Below are 25,748 nucleotides of genomic sequence, written 5' to 3'. Positions count from 1 at the left end.
TCTACAAAAAATATGAATACATTGAATTTTATTTGTGGAGTTTTTAATATACCTTTACAGCAAAAATAAATAAGACGACTTATCTTTAATGACCTGTTTTGAAAACATTGTTAAAAGTTTTTGCGATAACATTAGAGTCCATTCAAATAAATGTAGAGTTTGTTTTATATATATTTTCTTACCAAAGTTGTTAGACATGCTTAAATGAAATTTCAAAATGCTCAAAGACCCCAACTGGTTTCCTCACAATTTTTGCTCAGGATGAATGAAAATTGCTTTAAATGGCAGAAACGCTGCAAAGCAGGTCCCCTGTGGCTCTGAGCCCATAGAAACAAGAATTACCACCAACCGATGAAAATCAAAAGTAGTACGACAAAGGATAGTGTCACCTAAGTAGCAATCCCTTAATTGCAATGCCTTTGTACATAAAAGCTATTCAGATCTGTTGAATATGCTCCGCTCTCTTTTAATACCCCATATGTTCAAGACAAGCTTTGCTTTCACTCATAATTCTCCCTTAAAAAGTGGAGATGCAAATGTCTCACATTTTTTGTTACTTTATCTGACAGTTTCAAGTTATCTTTTTGCTAAAACAGTATTAACTAATAAAACTATATCATTCCAGAATACTACATTGTATATACACATTCTATTTCATAAGATAATGACATAACAAAGTCTTGAGTTTTGCTCCTTGCCTTCTCCCCTCAGATAAATTGAGACGGTGCCACCAACCTAAATTGGTTATTGCAGCTCCACATCTAGTTAGAATAAACTCAAATGCAATGAGCATTTATCTAATTTGTTATTTGCTGGTGCATTTCATTTCCCAGCCAATTCACACTCATAATCAGATGGCAATTAGCGAGGCATGATTCAGTGGGTGCAGACGCTCTTTCGCTCTCTCTCTGTGTTCTCATCCAAACACTGCTTCTTTCATGACACCTGCACGCTCAGTACAACAACACAGTCTGGAGAAGTCATTATTTTATTCCAAATAAAATCTTATTTAGTTCATTTGAAACAGCATTTCTAATTCCATCAGCAGTCTTTGCAAAATGTAATAAAACTTCATTTTTTCCTCCATTACTTAAAAAAAAATGAAATGTTTTCCCTCAAGGCTTTTTTTTTTTTACAGCTCTGTGGTTTGAGATGATAATGATATATCAACACATGAGCCAGCCTCCTCAAACAACTTTGGTTTTGGTATAACAAACAAAAAACTCACTATGAACATTTAAGAATCTTTAATTCACACTAGTAATAAAATTGCATTACATTTCATAAAATAAATGTTCCAGTTTATATATACAGAGAAAACAGACTGTACATACCCTCCAAGGAAACGTTCCCGAAAGGGGAAAAGAATAAACAAACCCAAAACAAACGTCACAAAAACATACAAGCAATACAGTGCTCAGCTAAGCAGGCACAACTGTACATCAAAACTTGTAACTGCTCAGTGTTGGGAAGGGGTGGGAAGGGGAGGGGCAAGGGGAGGGGCAAAAAGTAGTACATTTACAATAGAGTCCTTATGGACTGATAAAGGGCTATTTAAAAAGTATTGCAGGCAAGCAGACAGACGCTCCTCTTCCCAAGTGCAGCAGAACATCCATGGCATCATGTGTAAGTACGGCGGGCCGAGGGTCCTGGTCGCTGCCACTGGGCCCGGCTATTGAACCTGCGTCTCAAAGCTGCCATTCAGCTGGCCCTCCTCATAGTCCATCTGACACAGAATCATGTTGTTCTTAAGGAAAAACTTGTCCCCCACACAAAACCTGCCAGCCAGGAAAACACAAAGGCAAAGCATTAATAAAAAGGAGGACAACAAGGGGAGACAAAGGAGATTAGTTGAGGACAATATGACAGTTATTTGTGTTGACAGGCTGATAATGATAGCATTGCTCTAGGAGAAGAATGTGGTTGATTGAGATCAGCTGTTAAAGGCGATGGCCATTGCTGCTCTCTGGGCTTTGATTGTACCCGTTTGGCGACGTCGCTTGTTTACAAATGCCATTGTTCCTTGTGTGTGATTCAAAGGCCCCTCTGATGGTCACTGAAGGTGTGGCTTCAAATACAAGTAGATTAAAACATTTTTTTTAAACTTTCATTTCAAATCATGCGACTGACATCCAATGAAAGCAGTCCCTCCCAGGCTTGGAAAACAAGAAAAGCACCACACCGGTTTCCAAGGCAACCCTGCCACAGGGCGAGCTTTCCATACACCAGTTTGGGTGCCAACTTGTATGAATTTTTGTCTCTAGGTTTCAAGTTAATTGAAGAAAAAAAACACACCCCCAAGTAGGCCTTAACCTTTATTTAACCAGGCAAGTCAGTTAAGAACAAATTCTTATTTACAATGACGGCCTACCGGGAACAGTGGGTTAACTGCCTTGTCAGGGGCATCCTTTTAAATGGCGGTGCTTATGGACTGTACGACACACAGCTTCATAGACAGAATGAGTGAAGATAAGAGCAGCCGTACTGATGGAAGGGCTGCTTATCAGGCTGGGCCACAGTAATGTGTTGGGCAGGCTGAGGGCTGGCAGAGGGGCAATGGCTGTGGTATCAGTGAGCCAGTAAAGCCTGGCCCCATGAGTGGCTGCAGCCAGCATTCCCATACCCCAGCCAGGTGCTCACCATGGTTACTGACTCATCCCTGTGGAAGGTTAATGTGCCTGTGCTGTATGGATGGAGAGGGTCACAATGCCCCATGATTAGCAGAGTGTTCTCTGTGCTGAACTGTTATGGGATTGTTGCATTGTGTGAGGAGAGTATGTATGGATGTAATAGTGTAGAGCTCAGAGGTGAGGAGAGGTCAGGACCTAGGATGGAGTGAGCAAGGCTTTTGCCCATGTGGGTCACTAAGGTGTCTAGTTAACATTCCTGGACTGAATAGCATACAGTATTTATATAAATAAACAATTTTGTCTGTTTAATTCCACTACCCTGTAGTGTGGTACCCAAACTTGTAAGGCATGTTCCTGTAGAGTGGCCTCTTGGAGGTCTATTGCTGTGGCTAAAAGTGAACCTTTCAACTAAAACATTGTGAGTGTTGGCATTGGTCTGGCAGCTGTATCACTTTTGATACATGAGATCATTTTGTTCCCCTCAAGTTTATAATCCCAGTTGTTTCTAGTCACAAAACAAACTAATGGCAGGGTCAACATAGAACAGAAGGAACAATGTTGCTAATGCAATGCAACACGCGTGTGCTTTCAAAATGGGAAGACAAAACAAAAAACATCTGTATTTACACAGACAGTCTGGGTTTAGTTTTACTGACCCCAAAACAGATCTGTTGCACCTCAAGAGGTAGTTTTTTTTGTTAAATGGCTAACTAGTTTGAGCTAATGGCCATTTCAGAACAGCATTACATATTTCAAAAAGGCAGTCTCATGACACAGTTGTGAGCTCTCTCTCTCTCTTACCTCTGGTTACAAAGCTGACAGGCAAAACAGTCCAAATGGTAAACATTATCTCTGGCTCTCATCACCATTTCAAAGGCTGGGATCAGTTTACTGCAGGCAGCACAGTTCCCTGTTGTACCAAAGAGCCTGGAAGAGAGAGAGAAAATACAGACAAAGATTAACGTACCTTCCTTAGCCTTCATGCAACAGAGGAGCGAACAAAAAGTAAAGCCAAGAAAAAAACCCCAGAAAGAATGGTGAAAAACAGACAAATCTGAAAACATCTCATTTAATACACAAATCTATCTTGGCACACATTTGATGTTTTTTGTTAATGAGGGCTACAAACCTAGATGTTAATTCTTTGCTAATGATCTAATTAAAATGATCACATGGTTCTAATCCCCTTCTTCAAAGCCTTTCTCCTAGCACATAGCAAAAGCAATGAAAACAGGTCTGAGGCAACCAATTGAACTGTTGAAAGTTTTCATTTTAAAACCAAAGTACCTAATGAGACTTGCTCCAACCAAAGCCAGCTGGATTTTACACAAGAAGCTAAATTCTATAATGTAGTCAAACATTCAAAATATTCCTGTTGCAAGGACTCTGCCTCGATCCCCCTCTGTTTCATTCAGAGACTGCCTGGGAGAATGGCGGAGAGACCCTGGAGGTAACTAGATGTTCGGCAGTACACTGAACAGACGCACAACTCACATTTCACTGCTGTTTGTTTAAGCTTATTAGATAGGAGGCAAACGATGAAGGTCACAAGCAGAGCAAGAGGCACTGGTGTAGATCTTCCTCCTCAAAGCAAAGGCAACTCCACTCCGAGCCTGCAGCCCCCAGTCACATTTTTTTCCAAGCGCCTGGCCTTATGTTTAATTTGAAGATTTTTTGAATCACAGATAGACTTGCACATTCTGCAGGCAGGGAAAGGGGACAGCGCCACAGCTTTGCGAAAGGGGATCAGGCAGGCGATAGCAGATTAACATACTGTCAGTGGCAAACACGTTCCCAAAGTTGTGGGCTCAGGAGACTCAGGCGGAGAGAATAGTCAAAAGTTGGTATCCCCTCTCCATATTAGTCTCTGTCGGTTGCTCTCCCCTTGTCACAGAAAACATATCCCTCCAGCAGACCCAGGGTCTAATTAGAGCACACTGCCCCAGAGGAGAGGACTGCTGCTGGTGCCTTAGACTAGGAGAAAGAGAGCGAGACAGAGCTGTTTGGTTCTAATAGATACGAAGTGTTGAACAAAGTCATTGTTAGAACTGGTTACTGTTCCAGTAAAGTGTGTTGATATAGACCTCTGACCGCTGAGTTTCCATGCCACCCGGACGAGGTGCTGCTGCTCAAACCCACTTGGTAAAATGATTGTTGTCAGGCCTTTAGATTTATTCATGTTATATATATAGTGATTTCTTTCCTCTTTAAAAAAACAGATGAAAAGGACTCAGTCTTCTGTATTGATTCTGTTATTATCAGCATCTGCATCAGTTCTAGCTCAAACTAAACCAGGCTGTTATCATCTCTGTGGTCTGACTCAGACCTAGTATGTCCTTCTGTGTGTGTGCTGACCTGCTACTTGACTGGCCCTGTGAATATGGATGCAGTATTGTATGCTTCCCAGGGGACATGTCAGTGATGTAAAGCCATCATGTAGGTTGTGTTTCAGTGTTATGGCAGTGTGGGCCCTGGGCTCTGTGGTTGATATAGGGACTGCAGCGCACTTTGAGTAATAGCCCGAGACACTGTGCTGACCATTTAGTGGAAGGGCACTGTGGAATTGGGACTACAAAGACCAGCATGCATAGCACTAGGGAGAGCTGGGTGGGAATGAGGATCACAACACCTTAATTGCGATTCACCATACAGTAGAGATTTGAGTTCTTTTAAGAATGATTACAAATCATAAGACTATTTTCTTCTGAATTCCCACATATTGTAATGGCATACTGTGCTGTGTGACTGGTACAATCGTGCAGTAGCTCATGATGCAGTTACATTTTGTCTGTTAGGATTAAGAAAAGTATCCTCATAACTGGTATACTAATTATTTCGACATATATACGATTTTTTGTCCCATTGAAGTGGAGAATGAATGCTGTGGAAAATTTGAGGGCAGAATACATTGCCCCTCACTACAGACCGCTGCCAAGCCTACTTTGTTAAGAAGTCAATTCTTTAGGCAGGGTTTGAAGCACAGAAAGGGCCCAGCTTAAAATAGTGGTTAATTTAAGTGGATTAGAAGGTTACAAGTACTCTTTTGGAAGGTCACCCTCAAACTGAGACAATGGGATGGATTTTGAAGCTATATAATGTAAGATAAAGTGAAACCAGCCATTACCATGGTGAGGCCGGTTAGTGGGACTTTCCAGTGAGGGTGCTGAAGGACTTTCATAGTTGTGAAATTAACTTTCACAGCATATCTATTCAATCCATACTGTCTACAGTAAAACATAGCATAGTGTGCTTGTAGAATTGAAACGTTAACTGAAATTTTAAACATGATCTTCAACAGAATGCCATAAAAAAATGAATGTGCATTACCAAAAAGGCAGATTTAGCATGCCGTGAACTGTTCACTGCCAAGATTGAGAAAAAATATATAAACACTGCAAGCGTTGAGAGGAAACAAAATAGTTTATACTGGAAGTCATTTTCCTCCACTGATATGGTGGAGCTGGTTGAAACAAAATGAACTGCCATTAAAGTTAAAGAGCCTCTCCTCCATTGTTCCACTCCTTCAGTTATTGTGTGATTTAGCGTGGATCTGGAGAGACAGCTGTGCTTTCTTTAGCTGTTTGAACTTGCTGCTCCGCTAACTTCAGACTCTCCCCCTGCATGCCGGCATCATCTGCATGTCTTCTGTTTCATTGAGATTGGACTTGAGCTCTTCAAGTCTTCTACTCTGTTCTAAGATCAGATTCACCGCTCCATTTACAGTTTGTCCGATTTCATAGAAAGGAGAGCTACTGTATTAATTCATGTAAGGCGTGTTTTGACCTTCCTCAACAGTTGTGTCTTTGAAGGTGTAAAGCTTGCTATAATATATATTTCAAAATGTTGCCAGAAAATGTTTTCTACTTTATTTGAGGAAAGAAGTAACTGTCTTATTATAGTTTTTATTTCATGTTTTATCTCCAGTGGGTGGCAGAGACATTTGACATACAGTAATACATCCACAGATATTAAGATGTTTTAATTACAGTTTAATATCTACTTCCATTGCAGTGCTGACGGTACTGCGTAACTTAATGTCCATTAGCTTGGGAAAAAAAGTGCTTTAAACTTCAAATAAAGGCACTCTACTTTGATAAAAAGATGGCTGATACAGTATGTTCCCCTTAAAATATTTGTCAGTTAGAAGATAAAACGATGTCAGGCTTGGGGTTCGGGCGATCAAAAGCATGACTGGCTTGTCAACCTTCTTTGGCGAGGTCGCCAGATCCTGAGTCCCAGACAAAAATGAAACACCTAATTAATCTATTGTTCTGCGTGATAATGAAAGTGTGGTAAAACTGCTAATAAAACCAACCCAGCCTTTTACAACAGAGGGAATAGAATGTCAAGTGGATTCAGAAACTTCTGATCTGAGGTTTTAGAAGACACTGCTGGCAGGCCAGCCAGGGGAGAGCGGGGGCTGGGGGTGTGCACAAGATGTTACCGGTGCTCCTGAGCTCCTGAAGGACGAACACAGACGGAGCTCCTATAATAATTAATGTGCGCATGGCAGGGCTCCAAACCCAGGGAAATAAATAGTGTTTGATCCACCCTGGCTGCATGTCCCTAATGAACTGCAGCTCCATACAGGAGGATTCCACTTCATTAATGGAGGTGAGGGGAAGCGTTCCTCTCTCCGTGCAGGACGGGGGCTCTGTGAGGGGATTACAAGGCCGTATGGAGCCTGCGTCACCTACTTTAAAACTATAAGCTCTAAAACAGTCTCTTCCCTCGCTGCTGAGAAAGGGAATGTTTTTAATTTGTTCCATAATAGAATTCATCTCAAACATCTCCAGCCATTAAGTGGCATGCATTTGTCTCAGGCTGAAGAGCAGATGAGTGGGCTGTATTTCATTAGGCCATCATGGCCCAGGCAGAAACACAGAAAGCCCATCTCTCCCTCGCCTCTCCTGCTTTACGTTTCGCTCCCTTGCTTCCTCCCTCTCACTCTAGCCCCCTCTGCCCCTCATGTTCTTCCCTCCTCTCTCACCCCTCTGCCCTGGTCTTGCTTTGAGTTTGCTTTCTGCAGAGCTGCCTGTCAGGCCAGTTAGCCCATAGGAACACATTTTCATCAGGGAGCTGATGTCCACGATAAGGCCTTCATAATGGGGAAGAAATCAATCAGATAGAGGGAGGGAGAAGCCAGCCCTTTTAGGGGATCATATTTAACCATGTCAAAAGCGCCATTCTTGGCTTAATAATTTTTGCCTTCTCTTGTCATTTGCTCCTTTTATTATGGCACCATCTGCCCCTTCCGGGGGCAGCAGCAGTTTAGTGAACCTCTCTCACTGCATCTTAACAGCATTAACTCTTGGTGGGAGCTGATGGATGGTAAATGGCTCCTCTCAACGCCCGGCCCCTAAGCCCCTCTCGGTTGGGACCTGCTGGTAGGGCAGGGTGGGAGAGGGAGGGGAAAGACAGGGAGAGGCCAGGGGCAGCAAGGTCTCTAGGCTGGCCCCCAGGGGATGGTCTCGGGGATAAATGGTAGGATCTCATTCGGAAGCCCCAGGGAATGTGACTTAACGCCCAGGAAATGATCATGTTTAATTTAGGAAACAGATGGCAGGGTACAGGGGAAAAACATTGAGCCACAGACACTAACGTTGAAGCTAGCCTGCCTGGAGTCGTCCCAGAACACAACATGACCCATCTCTACTGTTACTGAAACCAGGTCTGTACCGCGAGGGCAGAGTGCTGTGTTCATGTAAAAAGCAACAAAAAAATTGAAACAGAAAAATGTTTTTAAGAGAGCTAAAAACATACAAATGTGGAATTGGAAACTTTCCGCTCTGCCTTCCCAAGGCTTCAGATCAGAGCTTGGGGAGAGTCACGCATGAGCATAATGGGATTCAGGCTTAATTGACACACATCTAGTCAACATCGATATCCTATAATGAGGAACAAACAGGCGCTTGATCTACCAAAACAGCCTGGGAGGAAATGTCTTCTAAAAGCTTGAGAAAAACACTGGTTCACATACAAATGGACCCAAATTAGAGAGCTCTAGTGAGAGGCAGGTTCATAGACATTCATGGTGGTGTTACCCTAGCAGTAGTGAGAGAGCTGACACAGCCCTAGGTGGGGCGTGGCCTTTCTGTTCTATGAGGGGCGACTGACTGTGGCTTCCCTTACCTCAGGTAGTCCCTGCGACAGAGGATGAGGTTGGCTTTCGTGTAGAGGGTGGAGCCCACCTCCCCCAGGCGACAGTCGCAGCAGGCACATTTCAGACAGTCCTCGTGCCAGTATTTGTCCAGGGCCTTGAGCAGGTAGCGGTCTTTAATCTTGCGATTGCAGCCAGCGCACCCCTTCTGTTTCCCTTTGGGCTGGACGGAGAGCATCGGCACACCTGTAGCGATAAGGAGACAAACGCCGCGGCGTGATTCACTGCCCAGGAACACCAGTGACTTTTCATGTTCTCTTTTCGATAAGGCTGCTGCTGCAGTGTCTGGAGGCAGCAGAGCCTCACGAGAGAAGGGCCACAGTGCACTGCCTCTGCTAATAGGCATTAACATGAACACTCTTCCGTTCAGATAGGCACACAGATCACATTGGACTACATTCACACCAGGTAAACCACACTAGGCAGACAGGCCTACTGATTATCTGAAGCTGTACTCGTAACAGAGTCACAGACAGACCTCATATTGCTTACCGTGGTATTTACAGCATGCTGTATATTATGTTAGTCACCTACCATTTCATCAGCGCTCATTGCTCTGAACTGTCCACAGCTGTAAAAGCTTCTCATGGGCTTTGTTTGGTATAGATTAACATTAACCTTTTAAAACGCCTCTGACCACAAGAACGCTGTTCGCAGACCCCAGTGAGATATGTTATGGCCTAAGTGCCTCTCAGCGCGCACTCACACAGACACACACCACGCTCGCTCGCTGCATTACAGCCTTTCCTTCTTTTACACTTATCTGTACTCATGTGTCAGCAACGAGCGAGCCTGAGTAACTAAACCCGCAAATTGCCCCGCTGTCACGCTGGTCCCCTTTAAGTGTGCCTTTTAGCCTCCTAAAGGACAAATAAAGTCCATTTAATAACTGCACTAAACACTAATAGTCTATGTGTGGTTGACATTTGTGTTTGGACTAAAAGCCCCCCTCAGGCCACTGCTGGTACAGAGGCAGTGGCAGGCGGCACCCCTCCGTAGCACTAACAGGTCTGCCACAGCTGAAAGCACAGGACAACAGCTCTTAAGACACTCTCACACACTGAGCTATTGATCTGTCTAATAGAACACACGACGGCCACCGCTCGCCTCTGCTTTCAAAACATTTCTCTCAAAAACCGGACGCAGCCTGGGGAGGGAGGACGGCCATCGCTTTGTATGTGGGTGCCAATAAAACGGCAAATGCCCGATGGTTTAAAGACATGGTATGCTGGGAGGCTTTCCTTGAATTTCATAGCTTTTATATAACCAGTACATTTTCTAGATGTTTTGTCTTTATCCTCAGAGGTGTGATCTGTTGTTGAGGTGTTGTGTTCTAGTAAAGACAGTTGTTATTGACCTACAGTATATTTGTCTGAGAGAGATGGCAGTTACAGGACAGTAGTGCTCTAATGTGTGTGTTGATGTCCTCTAGTTGTGTTTGGATGTCAGTGGTGTTGTGCAGCCACCCTGTAGTTTCACTGGAACCATAGTCGTTATTTCCATGATAAACAGAGCCTCTGCTGGTAGCTAGGCAGTTGTATCACCCAATGCCCCTGATTCTCCTCTCTGAGCATGTCGTTTTCCCCTGCACAAAAACACCATAGCACTTTGTTCTGCTGAATACCAAAGCACAGCAAATGTTCCTGTCTCTATTCCTTTGTCTTTCCCTCCGTCTCCCACACATGCCTTATGGCTGAACAAATCTGGATCAGCAATTTCTGACCATCAGTAATACTGTGAATATAATATAATTAGCATCTCTCCTTTTAAAATAAGGGAAAGGGTGAGCTTGTTAGTTAAATTGATGGCTTTGGTTTGTATGAGAATAAGAGCTCTGGTGGTATTCAGCCTTCGCCCCATTTCTTTATCACAAGTGGAAAGGGGAGGCTAATTGGTCCAGCGCTGGTGATGGGAACCATCAATTAGTGTTCTGCCTACCCTCCAGCTCCCTCACCTCCTCCCTCCCCAAAACGGGCACCTTGAAGCTGGCGCATTAGGATCACAAAACCTGCTATAAATACCAATGTTCTGTGTAAATGAAGCTAAAAAGCTTCAAATTGAAGCCACACTAGCTAAGGGTGGTCTGTTCTACCTGCATCTCATGGCTTGTTAGAGGAGCTCTCTGCAGGTATGCCAACAGTGCTCGCCTGTCAGCCTTCCACAGAACTAAAAACAGTCTTAATGAGGAGAGAGAGTGCTGTGTATGTGTGTGTGTGTGTGGTTTGTGCATGTGCATAGCAAAACAAAATCAGGTTTCCTCAATTCCCTCAGGGATCACAAAAAAATCTTTAATTTGCCTTTTATGACAGCTAATTAGTTATTTTACTCAAAATCTTTGCTTTAAATAAGAGAACTAATTATACACAAAGGTCGTTCCCCACCTCCAGAGAACCACTCATAATTGGTTTAGACCACCGCCCCCCCACATACCATTTACCTACCCTGTTACATAACATGTGTGTGCTTTACATCAACTCTGCAAAGGAGGGGGTTTAACCCCTTCTATGGAATGACTGTACAGCACGTCCCTGTTTCAGCCTCTTTGGAGCTCTCCCTATGTTGAGACATCCTAAACATCAACGTGGCAATGTTCTATTCCCTAACCCAGACTTGAAACTGCAGTGAGTCCGACACTCCTCCCCACCACCATGTACACAGTGCTCCCTCTATGGGCCTGAGAGTGCTGCCTGAACAGAGGAAAAGCCTCAGATACATTAGGAAGTCAGGATGCTTACTGCACAGATCCTGCTGTCTCAGGGAAGAAACACGTGCTTGATGTCATCTACCAAAACAGCCTGTGGAAAATTGCCTCAGAAACTCCAGTAGTAGCTACACTGCATGTAGCATTTCCTAAACAAAGAGTAGTGACAGAATAAATGAATGTATAAAACAAATGTCATGTCAATTTCCTTAATACCAGGAGAATAGTTTTTTGCACCTGTCACCACACTTAGTACCATGTGAAATCCCTGAGTGGAACAACGCTTCCCAACCTGCCGAGAACAAAAAGTTACATTAGAAAAGGAAAGCAGCAGCCGAAGAGGCAGCCTCCACTTAATCCAATCCATTTAACAAATACAAGTGCCACTGACCTTCCTGTGTCATTTGGTGTCCCAAAAACACCTTGCTAGACCATGATTCATATTTCAACAGGGAATGCATTTTTGTCTTTTTTAAAGAGGGATCTTGCCTTGCCAAATATTTTCCCTGAGAAAGAAATTAATTTGCCATTAATACTTGGTGTAAGGTCTGTCATCTCAGTCTTTTTCCACCCCTCTTCTTTTTTAAAGACCTTATCTCTTAACAATATGTTATGTTGAGCATTGCTCAGTTATGTTTTTTTTCTCTTTCATTGAAACGGTCAGACCATGTACTTTCCATTATAGAGATAGAAATCGGATGCTATGTAAGCCCATTTCAAGATCAGTTTTTACCGCTATCTAAAAATAGAATCTATGTGGTAACCCTTTTGATGTATTTAACGTTTTAAAAGGAAAATAAGCTGTTCGGTGCACTCAAGGAAACGTTTTAAAGCATTGAAATGCAATTATCACATCTGCATGGCACATCCTCAGATTAGACAAGGAGTGATGGAGAGAGAGAGAAAATAGGGAGGATTTGCCCTCTGATCCCCTTTTCTCCTTCTCCTATCATACATCTGCTTGCATGCTAATCTGTTAAATAAGCACATCTGAATAGAAATGTGTACAGTACATCACTACCTGGTGGGTGGGGTCACTCTGGAATTAAATACATTTGATCAATTAGGTGGAGTGACACCTTGATGTGAGGCAGGCTCCCTCGGTTCCTGCAGAGGGAAGGGGATAGAATAGCATCACTCAGGCAGCGTCTTGTCTCTGGGGGAGGCTGGGCTGAGTGGACCTCATCTCTGGGGCCCGTATAATTACTGCTCTCAGCTCACTGCAGTAAATAAGAGACTGGTAACCACAATGACAGACGCTGAGAGATGCCTCGAGAAATGACATGCTACATTACTAACAACTGCATTCAAGTGAAACAACTGTGTTCATCATCTCCTCTGTGACTCACTGACTCCTCCAGAAGACATCAGACAGACACATTAAATCAGGCACTATGAATCTATACATGGATTCCCGTTTAAGCATTGCTCAATAAGGATATGATAGGCTTTAGAAACCATCTAACAGATCAACTCTGTATGGGAAAATGAACCATGCTCTCTTGGACAGTATTTCAATTCAGTCATTATAATTTAGTGTTTATTATTAGGCATTTATTTCTACTATGGTGAGTGGGCACAATGAAATCTTAGATTCTGGGTTGGTAAAAGCAATGTTCAGTCCTGTTGGTGTAGCCTAACCATTTGAGCTGCTTAACCAGTGGTGGCGTTGCTCAGTAGAATTTCTGGTGAATATTGCAGTGGCTTGGAAGAGGCTGAAGCCGTAAACCCAGGCTTTTGTGTTCCCTCTCTCACTGTAAACGCTGTGGCCATGGCAATCCAGAATAGAATGTTGTCCCAGACAGGGCCGAGGCAGCCGCCATGGAGGTTAATGGGGATCGCAGGCAGATGTCCTGCCATTGTCTGCATGAATCAGCCCCTTTCAATCAGCTCACATCATTACTGTAATTGAGCCTGTAGACACCAATTCTCCTCTATTGCCAAGACAAAACACAAGACATCTGGTCATAATATCAGCTGGAATATAGGCCAGCTGAAAGGAGACAAATGAGTGCATTCAAAATGATAAGCATAAATCAAGACTTTGTAGGATCCATATTACCCCCGCAGTTGGAGCATATCGCTCCAAGACAGGATAAACACATGCAGTAGTCGTTCACAGGCCAATGCAGTCAATGACACATGGTTTTATATTCAGCATGTTTTAGACTAGTCCTGTGGGTTCTGTCTGGGTGTGATCTCTTACAGGATACTACAGTACAGCCACATTTCCAGACGGTTGTGTTATGAATGCTTGGGTCTGTGAGAAGTGCTTGCTGGGCTTGCATGCTCTGATTATGACATAATTAACAGCCCCGGTAAGTGGGGTAGAGCAGGGCCTGGTGCCGATGAGGAGGGGACTGTTCATTAACGAGATGCACTCTGGCAAACTTTGCAGTGGCTAATAAGCCCCGGTGAAACTGAGCCCAGCCGTCCCTTGCATTGACCCTGGCCCTGCCCGGGATAAGGGAGAGTTTTGTCTCCTGAAATAATTGCTCTTTTCACGTTACAAGTGTCCTGACCCCCGTGGTCGGCAGCCACTTTCCCCACCATAATTACTCCTGATCCGCTCCAAATGAGGCGACCGCATTAGGGCTGCAATAACACTGGCCCGGCTTCAAGCGCGGTGTGGGGAGTCTCAGTAGAGAGGCCTGGAACAGGGCTGCCTTTTCTCCAGGCCGCCGGTCATTTCCATCACGTCAGAGGTGCATTTCTTACACTTGAAGTCAGCATGGGCCCTTTTCTGTGGAGGCAGGGATGCTTACAGCACAATTTGTTAGCTCCTGGTGGCCCCAACTCACTGTGGTTTGGCTGCAGAAACAATCCCAATTAACAGATACTTCATTAGGTTGTTTTTTCCACACTTTCACCCCCTATTATTTTAAATGTATTCACATGGGGTTAATTAAAAGAAATGTATCACAGAGATATGGAACAGCTTTCTAATTATATTCATTACTGCTTATTTTGAGATGAGAAACCGGCAGGGTTTCCGAGTTATTACAAAAGCCAACTTGTTCCAACACTTGGTTGTTCACAAGCATGGTGAGATTACAGTTTTGGAAGGTGAGCTGTCGACAGCCCTCACACAAAAGGGAGTGAGAATAAAATAGAGAAACGCCCATCGCTCCTAACCCTCGTTATGCAGGGTTAGCTCCAAGAACTTCTGAAGAAGAAAGATCAGGAGAACAATCTGAGGCTTGGAGAGTGAAGAGGGGGAGGTGTCTGACCTTGTATCCAGCCAATCAACTGTTAGGCCGGTTCTGTTGAGGGCCTGCAGTGTCAGTTTGTTTTTAGTGCTCAGTTAGCAGCAGGCTCAGAGAGCTAGCCTAACTCAACCTCTAAAAGCTACCTTGATAGGCAACCTCTGAAAGGTGGCAGGTAAACTAGTGGTTAAGCATTGGACCAGTAACTGAAGGTCGCTGGTTTGAATCCCAAGCTGGCAAGGTGGACAAATCTATTGTTCTGCCCTTGAGCAAGGCAGTTAACCAACAACTGTTCCCCAGGTGCTGATGACATGGATGTTGATTAAGGCAGCCTGCCCACACCTCTCTGATTCAGAGGGGTTGGGTTAAATGCAGAAGACACATTTTGTTTGAATGCATTCAGTTGTGCAACAAACTAGGTATCCTCCTTTCCCGATTAGCCTGCTGCTAAATCAACCTCTTTTAGCATGCTAACTCACCCTCTGTTAGGCTAGTTCTCTGAAACTAGCCTAACTCAATATCCATTAATCTGCTAACTGAGCCTCTTTCAGGCTAGCTCTGAGCCATCTACCTCACCACAGTTCCATTAGGGCGACTGCCAGCAAGCTGTCAATAACCCGGATGATGAATGCATCTTCATATGTGTGAATTCAATTCATTTTTTTCACCGATTGCATTAGCATTTGAATAAGGCAATAAATCCATCTATTCTCCAACCAGATCTTTTCAGAGTTTGATAAAGGGGACAATCGTATCTGCCACTTCATGATTCCTGGCAAAATGTAACCATTAGCACTGTCACAGATGCTTTCCACCATCCGGCACGGAATAATGCCCAAACACATTTTAGCCCACATTAAAAATGCATTCAGGAGGCATAAATGTAGCCTCTAAAGTTTGTGTCAATCCCAAGGTCAGGAAGTGATGTATGAAATCCCCACTCCCCTGCAATTACAGCACACTTATTATTTCAAAGGATATGCCAGGAGACAGGTGTGCCATTCAGGGTCCGCGGTGAGTCGAAAATGGAGGGAAAAATAACCCCACACTGTGGTGAGCCATGAGGGGCGTTTAATGTTGAATAATGCGAATACGCCACAGGGGGCAGTTGTTTGGGGGAACAGGCCTCCAACGTCACATTTAGGCAGCACTCACTCCTACACCATGGTTCTGTCTCCTTATGGGGTCAATAATGTGCCAGGTTGATGTACGGTAGGAGAGTAGGGCCTCAAAGGTCCCTGGATCTGGGGTTGTATGGGGAACCAAGACAGGGTGGTCGCCATTGACAGTTCACACACTGATGGTAGGGTTTGCATTAGGCAGGGCCCTTGACCTACTGCGGTGGTGTGTTTGCAGGCTTGTAATGCTGTAGGAGTTATTGAGTCATTAGCTTCTCCAGATGTCTTTATAATAGCCAATGTTTTTCATCACAGTCGACATCTTAGATGTGTTACGCCTGCTATTCTGGTCTTTATTCTTCAATGCCATTTTTAAATCCTAGCACAACTCTTGGGTTAAATGAAATGGCTATTCTATTATTGGGTTGACTAGTCCAGGGGAATCTGTCACATGTTGGTGTGATGGGGACAGAAAAGCCTTGCCTGCAAGAGGATAGGTGTGTGCGCGAGCATGCGTGTGCATCCGTTATGTCTGTGTGTATGTGTGTGTACATGAATGGACGCAGGGGGTTATTATGTTCCACACTCAGTTACCAATTTCAATTAAAGCTGACCACAATAGTGTGTGCATGGATCTCAGCTGCCACTCACGTCTAATGGATTAAACTGTGGTTGTGTAGGCAAACTCATTGTCAGCAATGATTAAATCCTCAACTTCAATACCCGCTGCCCAATCTCCCCGCTTTCAGGAGGGGAAAATAAACCTGCAATCACAGCCTTTAATTAGTTATTCAACATTTGATTTATTGAAGGTCAACCAATCAGATATTGTTAGTTGCCTCTCATTTAATGGACAGCACTATATACTGTTTGCTATTTGTCTGTTGTGTTTTAAGTGCATTGCCCTCCATTTCTATGTAGACTGGTGTACTGTAGATTTTATGTCTCTGAAGTGCTTGACCTGAATACATTTATGTGACATTTGTTTTGGCCAACAATAGTCACTTATAGGCTTTACATTTAAAATGATTAGTATCACAGACTTTATTTGAGAGTACTTGAAAGTGAAAAAGCTTTAGTTGCCGGAACAGAAAATAAAAGGATATCTGCCATTAACATCTTAAGTACTTCTGTTGGAAGTGGTTGTTCTTTAGCCTGTCCTCAACTCACTGCATGCCTCCTCCTTATCCTTCAGAATTTACCTCAAATGTGAGGCAACCAAAAGTGCTGTGCATCTTTCATTATGAAAATGGTATCAGTACAGCAACACCTTTAAAAGCACGTCTGAAGGGTTACCATTTTCAGAAGCTAAAATGTCCCAAAACATTAAAGCACCTCCCTCATCAGAATGCCAAATTGAACTCACATCCTCAACTGAGAAGCAGTACCTGAGCCATAATTGAGTCACCACACACACACACCAACACACACACAACCCAGGGTTCAATAATCCCTAGCAGCTTCCAAGAAAACTGAGATCTCCCTGGAAGAGAGAAATACAGTTGAGTTAATGAGTGCCTCCAAAGGCCTCCACCCCTACTGAGCAGCACACACACACACTTCCATCTACAGTAAACAACATGAACCAATACGTATCAGGGGACTATTTCAGGAGGGATTATACAAGGTCTTGCAGTTAATAGGCATAACGGCAGATCAATGTTTCAAAATGGAAACGTGCATGCACAAACAGACTGGTACAACTATGCCGCAGTATTCAATTCCCACAAAATATTCTTTACAGTGATCACTAGCTCATTTAAACATTCAACAAAACAGCATTCCTTTTGTATGTCTAAATATCTTTCAAGTCCTATTTTGGACCTTTTTCACTGCATTGTGAACTAACAACCTGTTACTGTAAAGTCCAAGGAGAGAGAGGTTGTTGCAGTGACAATACAAGACAACATTTACCAGTAAATGTAACACACGAAACCAATGTACTGTGCAAGAGTATCTGTGCAAGAGTATCTGTGCAAGAGCAGTCCACCTCAGACAAGGCATCTCAGCCTTGCAGTGAGAAGTGAATGATTCCTGCTATAACCAGACGAGTCGGGAGAATAGCATATACTTTTAAGACCAGAGAAAGTCAATTAAAAACCACCAACAGTAAAATCATCCATATGGAACTGTATAGCCTCTCTCAGTAGAGTATACACAGCATGTACTATTAGGCTCCTGCTGCAGGGCTACTTGAGACACCATCACAGAGATTTCAAAGGACCACAATGTGAAGCAGAATAACACTACTTGTGTATGAATCAAAGGTCAGCAAGCATGTATGACTGGGGCATTACCTCGGTCTGAACACTGAGCGTGTCTGCATTACCTCAGTCTTAGAATTAGGATTTACAATACTAGAATGGACATTAACCTTATGATTTTTTATTTAACCAGGTAGGCCAGTTGAGAACAAGTTCATTTACAACTGCAACCTGGCTAAGATAGCGCAAAGCGATACAAAACAACACATAGTTACACATGGGATAAACAAACGTATCGTCAATAACACAATAGAAAAGTCTACATACAGTGTGTGCAAATGTAGTAAGAATGGGATAAAGGTCAACCATTTTGGTAAGGGAATTGGTCAACCATGGTTTGCCAGCACTCTGATAGGATTGTGTAAAATAATGAATTTATCTGCACTGTTTGTTAGCTAGCAAGCCATCCATACAGTTTTAGAGGAATGATTCCATACATTTCTCAAACTGCCATTATGCCAACATTCCATTCAAACAATGCAGTCAATCCACAGCCATACACTGGTTGAAATCAGTTGATGATGGGACTTAGACAATATGTAAATGCAACAAGTACTGATACTGTATCATATAGCCTTCACAGCTATCCAAGAAAACTCAAATAGAGACATTTATGGTCCGTTTCATTTACACTTGTGTACAAAACATTAGGAACACCTGCTTTTTCCATGACAGACTGACAAGGTGAATCCAGGTGAAAGTTATGATCCCTTATTGATGTTACTTGTTAAAATCAGTGTAGATGAAGGGGAGGAGACAGGTTAAAGAATGATTTAAGACAATTGAGACATGGATTGTGTATGTGTGCCATTCAGAGGGTGACTGGGCAAGAAAAGATTTAAGTGCCTTTGGTAGGTGCCAGGCGCACTGGTTTGAGTGTGTCAAGAACTGCAACGCTGCTGTTTTTTTCCTGTGTGTATCAAGAATGTCCACCACCCAGAGGATATCTAGCCAACTTCACACAACTGTGGGAAGCATTGAGTCATAGGCTAGCATCCCAATGGTATGCTTTCACACCTTGTAGAGTCCATGCCCTGACAAACTGAGGCTGTTCTGAGGGCAAAAGGACATGCAATGCAATACTAGGAAGGTGTTCCTAATGTTTTGTACACTGTATTTTAGAGGTTATTTATATAGAAATGTGTTATAAAACCAATATAAACTTTGTAATTATATGACAATAATTCCATTACACAACTTCTGATACATCACACCTTACTTTAATTTTCCTGCATAAGTCAAATCTGGATTATGTGTCTACTGGCATTCTTTCCAATTAGACTGGTTTGGATTTCTCCCAGATCAATATGGCTGCCATTTTCACCCCATTTTGGAACTTGGGGTTTATGACATCGAGATCCTATTAAATTACTAGACGGGCTGTCTGCATTCATCTCAAGACTCAAGGTGAGAAATAAGGTTGTTTTGAGAAGTCATAAAAGTTGGTCTAAAATAATCATTCATCTAAAAAGGTTCTCTGTGTAACATTGGCGTGATGGAGTAGGTATCCTTGGAGCGTTAGAGAATTCTGTGTTTACTGACATTGTTTTGCACCCCCTCCACCACGCACTATTTTGAATAAAACAGGTGGATGTTGTGAAGTGCAGGTTGAGAAGAATTTCTAACATTGACAATGTCACTCTTTCTCCCATGATGCATAGGGAAAATTAATCTTAGTTGTAAGAGGTTGTAATATAACGTGAGAGCATGTGGCTTCTGGATATGATAAAAGGATGCTCGAAGAGCTCAGGAGTGCATCATTGAGTTAGTGTGCCTCTCTGATGAGAGCAGCCATTTGCACCAGAGGAAGGTGGGTGCACTAGGATCTTGCTTACAAGTGTCTCAGTCCCCATTCAGCCCTTTGAGCTCCACTGAAATTATGGGAAAGGACATGCATCTTCTGCAGTCACTGATGTGAAACACAATTCTGATAGGGATCTGGTTTGGGGTGAGAGATATCATTGGGTCTGGTGAGAACTGTGTGTATGCAAGATCATACTGAATCAAGCACTCACTGTTTAAAAGTGGTGAAATTAAATTGACTGACATCAAATTCAGTATGTTGGAAGTTAATATTTTTGTTGAAGTGTCGTGTTGCATATTGAACAGATAGAGAACAGTTATGGCAATATATGCATAGAGCGTAGAGGGCACAAGTAGTGAGTGAGAGGTGTGAATGTGTGGTGTGTTTTCCATGCCTACATCACATTGTAATTGAGTTATAACTGTTGTATGAATGATATCCCTTTGTAAACTGTACATGGCCTGTTTGTCCATATGAGCCATTGCATAACATGTCTTCATTAGTGATAATAACGAATCATTCAGGTTTACAATAGTAGAATGGCAAGACATTTGACCAAGCAAGGTTTACCAGACAGTTGTCCACTGATCCGTCAGTGATATCCCCACTGGACTGGGAAGGTATTCAAGTGAAAGAGGAGAGATGTGTTCCAATAAGGAAGCAGGTGGCATGATAAACCATCTTAATAACTAGATGTGACCACACAATATGAAATGTTGAAATAACTTGTAACATTGTTTAGAGCCCAGGGCAAAGGATACAGGTGCAATTTCAATATTTGAAATTGGCAAGTTTAATTTAGAGTAAGAACAAGCCAATAAGCTGAAAAAGTAGCAAATACAAGAGAGAAAATTACATTCCTGAGGAGAAAAAGTGAAACGACTTAAGAAATGTATGAAAGTAATCTCCAACTGGAAATTAGAAATCAAACCGCAGAAAGGGAATAACAGAAAATAACTGTCCACTTTCTAAATCAATATGACATAGCTACAAGACAGAATTACCATGGTAACTCCGGTAAAGAATGAAGCAATTCTTATTATTTCAAAATAAAAATCGTGCCTGAAGCCCAAGTTTTATTACAGTAGCCGACAGATCACGTCTCTGTATTCATTTGAAAAACATTGCTTTATGAATGTACACATTTCATTGGACAGGCTGCTCAAGGGGTCGTAAATTAAAGTGCAAAGGTAACCAAGAATTTATCATCAGGTTTTAGGATTGGAGGTTCTCTTCAGCCACAGGTTCTTAGAAAGCCCAGTGGTGCGAATGATCAGCCAAAGACATGTCTACAATGAGGACCCAATTATTTCTGCTGCAGCTGATAGTTCCTAATACCTTGAAGGAAAGAAAATGGCTGAATTGCTTTTTTCCACTAGAATTAGAAGTCAATTGGAAACTTTATATTAGAGGGCAAAAATAAAATGTTCACCTGGAATATTTGGGGAAGGTGGTGCCATTCATTTCTGGAGACATAAATATTAAGTAATTTCAGGATGTGGTGCTTTCACACTACACATCTTCAGAATACCAGAAGTACTATATTTTCAGACTGGGTTAATCTGTCAATAGAGTTTTATGGGGAGGTGGTATAGTTAGCTAGGAACAGAATGTCTGAGGTGGACAGAAAGGCTAGTTGATATTCATGACCCACTTGGTATAGCACTACATGTTAGTGATACGAGCAGGTGGTTCCAGTCCACCATCACTGTTTTCACATTTAATGTCAACACACACAGCTCATACATGGGGAAATGGTAAAGACCTTTAAACCAATCAATTCCATTACAACTCCAAGTAACCCGTTATTACACTGGAGCTGGATGTCATGTGAAGTTGAGCCTTGTAGTAGGTCAAACATGAATGTAACATGTGTGAGTGTTTAAAAATAGGTGGAGAGGGAATTGATTTGTATCCTACTTTCTCAAAAGTGGGAAACAAGATGAGCTTTTCTCTAGAAGAGAGAGAGCTGTCTGGTTATTTCCCTAGATCGTTGTGAGGCATCAGACCTCCTAGAAACTTCACACATATTCACAAGTTCAGCACTGTTAAAGCCAAAGTGTTTCAATAAAACTCAGGCTGTCAGACTCAACATCTCCTTTTTTCCCTAAGAAAAAATGCCATCATGAGAATAAGTTTCCAACTTATGTGATTCAAGGCAGAAAACAAGATCTTAAAGCTGCATGGTGGTCTTATCACATTACTGTAGGCTAATATATGCAGCATTTAAGAAGTACGCTGAACTGCCAAGTAGCCCACACACACAGTAGCCTAAACGGCTTTATGCTTAGTATGGACACTGTAAAATGCAGGCAATGTCTCTGAGCCAATGGATCACTAACAGCCTGCTCTAGCTATTGGAAAGCACAGATCCAAGCAGCTCTCTCTCTCCCCATCCCTGCCAAAATGCCAGCGCACTTTGTCGGCCCCAGCAAGCAAAGGGTGAAGCTTTTAGGCAATGAGCAGCAGGTGATCTCAGCTTTTCTGCAAGTCCTAATGCTCCTAAAAGCCACTCTCCCTGGTTCTGTAATTGGGCATCAGTAGTTAATGTAGTATTGACTGCATTACATGCTCCTGTGCATCCTTTCCCACTAATGCCATTTGCATCACCTTGTACATTTACCATATTGCTTAGCCAATAGTTGTTAAAAGCATCTGAATCATGAATCATATAGGGAACTTTTAGTAAGACAGACATCAAAAGGAGACAATTTACAGTTGAGTTAATCTGGGTACATTAGCACAACATGGATTCAGCTAGACAGACCAATTTATGTTTCTACTGCAATCCCTTTATTGGTTTTTAGATGGGTAAGTGAAAGGATGCTCAGCTAAGAGATATGAAATATCAATTTTCAAACATAAATAATGGGTCACAAATGAAAGCCATTACTTTTGGGGGGAAAGCCTCTGGCTAAAACCAAATGTGTGATGACAGTATTCTCTGAGATATGACAAGAATAGCCTATTTTAGGTCCTAGAACGCTGTGAGGAAGGTATTAAGTAGCCTACCTATTAAGAATACAGACCTCACCATAGATCAGCTACACAAGTGATAGAAAGAACTACTTTGGATAGCACTTATACACAAACTGATAACAGACGTTAAGTGATCCAGTTTCACAACAGTTTCTTCCAAGTTTGAGGTTTTTGGTTAGCTTTATCTTTTTGTATGCATTGTATGAAATATGCTACTAAATATCAATTTACACACAAAATAGGACGCCAAGAGAAACAGGTTTGTTCTAAAGTAAAATGAATGGGATTACTTGTTCATTAACCTACATAGCCCATTTCAAAATAGACAGGTATTGCATTAGGAAAGGAAACTGCCATCCCTATTGCATGGTGCTATCCAAAATGTGCAATCAAGTTAAAAGCACTCGAATTGCATCTCCCATCCTGTGCTGATGTCAAAGAGCTGCTTCGGTAACTTCAGAGGATGCGAGGAGCACTTTAGGCAGAGGGAAAGTGGTACCATGTTTTACAGCCGAGTTGTGTTGCTAAGGTTGCAATGCCCATCATGTGAACAGTCATCACATAAAGCTCCAAATTGCAGAAGACATGTAGTCTTTCAGAAAAATAGGCGTATGTGTATGTGAGTGCTGAGAACTTGTAATGGATATTGAAGTAAAATAGCCATGTTCTTCACGACAAAAAAAAACCCGCTAATAATTACCACCGGTTATCCAAATAAGTCTACTAGACGTGTCTTTCGTAGACGGGGAATGTGGGTTAACATATATCCTGAGGTAGGCTGGGTTATCTACCTAGTACAAAAACAAACACTGTTCCAATGTGACATCCAGCTGAAATACCCATCATCGGGGGTGTTACTCACTCTCTTCCTTGTCCAACACCATCGTCCTGAGGAACGAGGAGTCCGGCTCCAGACGATCCGTTCTCGGCTCCAGCAGGCTTCACTAGTCGGTGTGCGCAAGGCTTCTCTTAGAAATGAGCTTTGAAACAGCGACCGAATCGTCCTTATGTGTTCAGCAAGCTGAAAATTCACGAACGTTTGGCTTGTATCTGCGTTAGTAACGGAAACCTTTGTAACATGAACGCGGGTTTGAATGTTATTCTAGGCAATTGATAATATAATGTATCGTGAAAGAAAGTGTCCGCGCTCAGTTTACTCTTACTAAACACAAAAATTGCCTCTCCGGACTAAACTGCAATTTACACCCGTAAAACAATGTTGGTTGGTCTTCGTAAATTCCATACGCAAACAAAGAATGGAAAGCAGTAAAATCTCCTGAATCTAACTGTACTCGTATCAAACGCTTAGACTAGACGACAGAGCCCTCCGCGCTGTGAAATTCTCTCCCCGTTCTCATTTGCTCCGAAACTGTAACTATATTCAAGAAATCCAATTCCAGACCTGCCAACTGCTAAAAGCATACTCACACTGCCTTTCTCTCCAATTTATGTGCTGCGCCCGCTCCTGCTACGGAATAAGTGCGCGCAGTTCCCAGAGACCCTCAGATTCCCCTGTTAATTAAATCAATTCATTATGCTCAGATCTGATTAGCAGCCCTTCCCCCACTTTGAATCAATTATTCAATACACAAACATAATTGCTTGTGCCAGAGGTGTCTAAGTATTAGCTTATTTAACTCCAAGGACACTAATTACCCCTAGGGCAAGGGAACTTTTCTCATTAATTCTGACAAAACACAAAAGCACAGCTAAGGGAAAGTGTGCATGCGTGTGTCCCGGTGTGTGTGTTGTGCGCGCTCGGGTGTGAGTGGTCTGTCTGTGAGTGCGTGTGCATGCGTCAGTGTGTGTGTGAGTGAGGGTGCCAGCGTGCGTGTGCCTGTGTATGTCCGTGCTTGCGTGCGCGTGTTTGTGAGTGTGTTTGAGAGAACAGGAAAGAGAAAGACAGACGGAGACAAACATACAGTTTTACTATGCAATATTTTTAATTTTGCGCACTACACGTGCATATTATTTTTTGCTTCCACTATCCATTATTTTCAGGATAGAATAGAAAACGCATAACTTATTGTATTAATCTGGATATTTCTGGGAATATAACGGCGTGATTAGTGTGTGGTCCAGACCCAATTATCATACATAGATAAACAGTCATTTTATAAGAGACAGCACAACAGATGGCCTGCGTTTTGATTAGTGGGTAGATAGGAGGTTCAGTTTCGAATCTGCTAATTTAATTGTTGGCTGTTATTGCCAAAAAGAAAGTGTTGCTACTGCTTAATGGTGGAACCTTAAATAGCAGTACTTTCACTTGCATTGCGGAGACTGGTAACCAATTAAGGGGCGATACAACCAAGATTAGTCATTTAGAGTGGAGTATGCTAAAACAATACTGAATTGTCAGCAGGCTTTACTTGCCTGTGGTTTATGCTCTGTCTGTCTTTACTTTTTGTTTTATTACAATGTAATTCATTACTGATGGGAAATGATATATATAAGCTATTATATAGCTTGACCACCTGCATTATCTGATCTGATTTGGGAAGCCTACAGTACCTTCTATCCTTATAGGTGAAATAGAAGTGATCTACAGTGAAAATGACATGGTAAAGCACGTTGAATGTGATAACGTAGTGGATGGCTTGTGGTGTGTACCTTTATTGGAAGCCCATAGCTATATTTAAATTACATTGTGTGGAAATGATCCTGTAATGTGTGTGTTTGAGATGGATTGTGTTTCATCAACTTCACTCACATAATCATGTATTACAGATATTACATGGCTCTTGTGAATTCTACAGTGGTTTTCCTCCACAGAGCGCTAGATTGTAGTGAACACGGGAGATATTGCATTGCCCCTGAAATCAATGGCCTGATCCCTCTCTCACTGGCTCCCTGGTTGACATGCTTGACTTTTCATCTTCGCAG

General features: G+C 42.5%; 1 protein-coding gene across 1 annotated transcript; it reads right to left on the bottom strand.

Moving 5' to 3' along the window:
* Positions 1-1,232: 1,232 nt before the first annotated feature.
* Positions 1,233-24,586, bottom strand: lmo1 (LIM domain only 1). The gene is made up of 4 exons (XM_065015472.1): positions 23,725-24,586; positions 8,763-8,976; positions 3,432-3,557; positions 1,233-1,778 (listed from the first exon to the last, which is right to left on the bottom strand). Exons 1-4 carry the CDS (start codon positions 23,744-23,746, stop codon positions 1,673-1,675), a joined length of 468 nt encoding a protein of 155 aa, XP_064871544.1. The 5' UTR covers positions 23,747-24,586; the 3' UTR covers positions 1,233-1,672.
* Between the last annotated feature and the right edge of the window lie 1,162 nt (positions 24,587-25,748).

This window comes from Oncorhynchus nerka, unplaced genomic scaffold, assembly GCF_034236695.1.
Source record: "Oncorhynchus nerka isolate Pitt River unplaced genomic scaffold, Oner_Uvic_2.0 unplaced_scaffold_1419, whole genome shotgun sequence".
Taxonomy (NCBI): Eukaryota; Metazoa; Chordata; class Actinopteri; order Salmoniformes; family Salmonidae; genus Oncorhynchus; species Oncorhynchus nerka.
Note: the sequence above shows the minus strand (reverse complement) of the source record. Positions and strands in the feature narration are given on the sequence as shown.

Excerpts from the sequence above, each read along its gene's own strand:
- lmo1 (XM_065015472.1), bottom strand. The coding sequence starts at position 23,746 with ATGGTGTTGGACAAGGAAGAGA. Across the intron at positions 3,558-8,762 it reads TGTCGCAGGGACTACCTGAG|GCTCTTTGGTACAACAGGGA; the intron begins GTAAGGGAAGCC and ends TCTCTCTTCCAG. Across the intron at positions 1,779-3,431 it reads TGTCAGCTTTGTAACCAGAG|GTTTTGTGTGGGGGACAAGT; the intron begins GTAAGAGAGAGA and ends CCTGGCTGGCAG.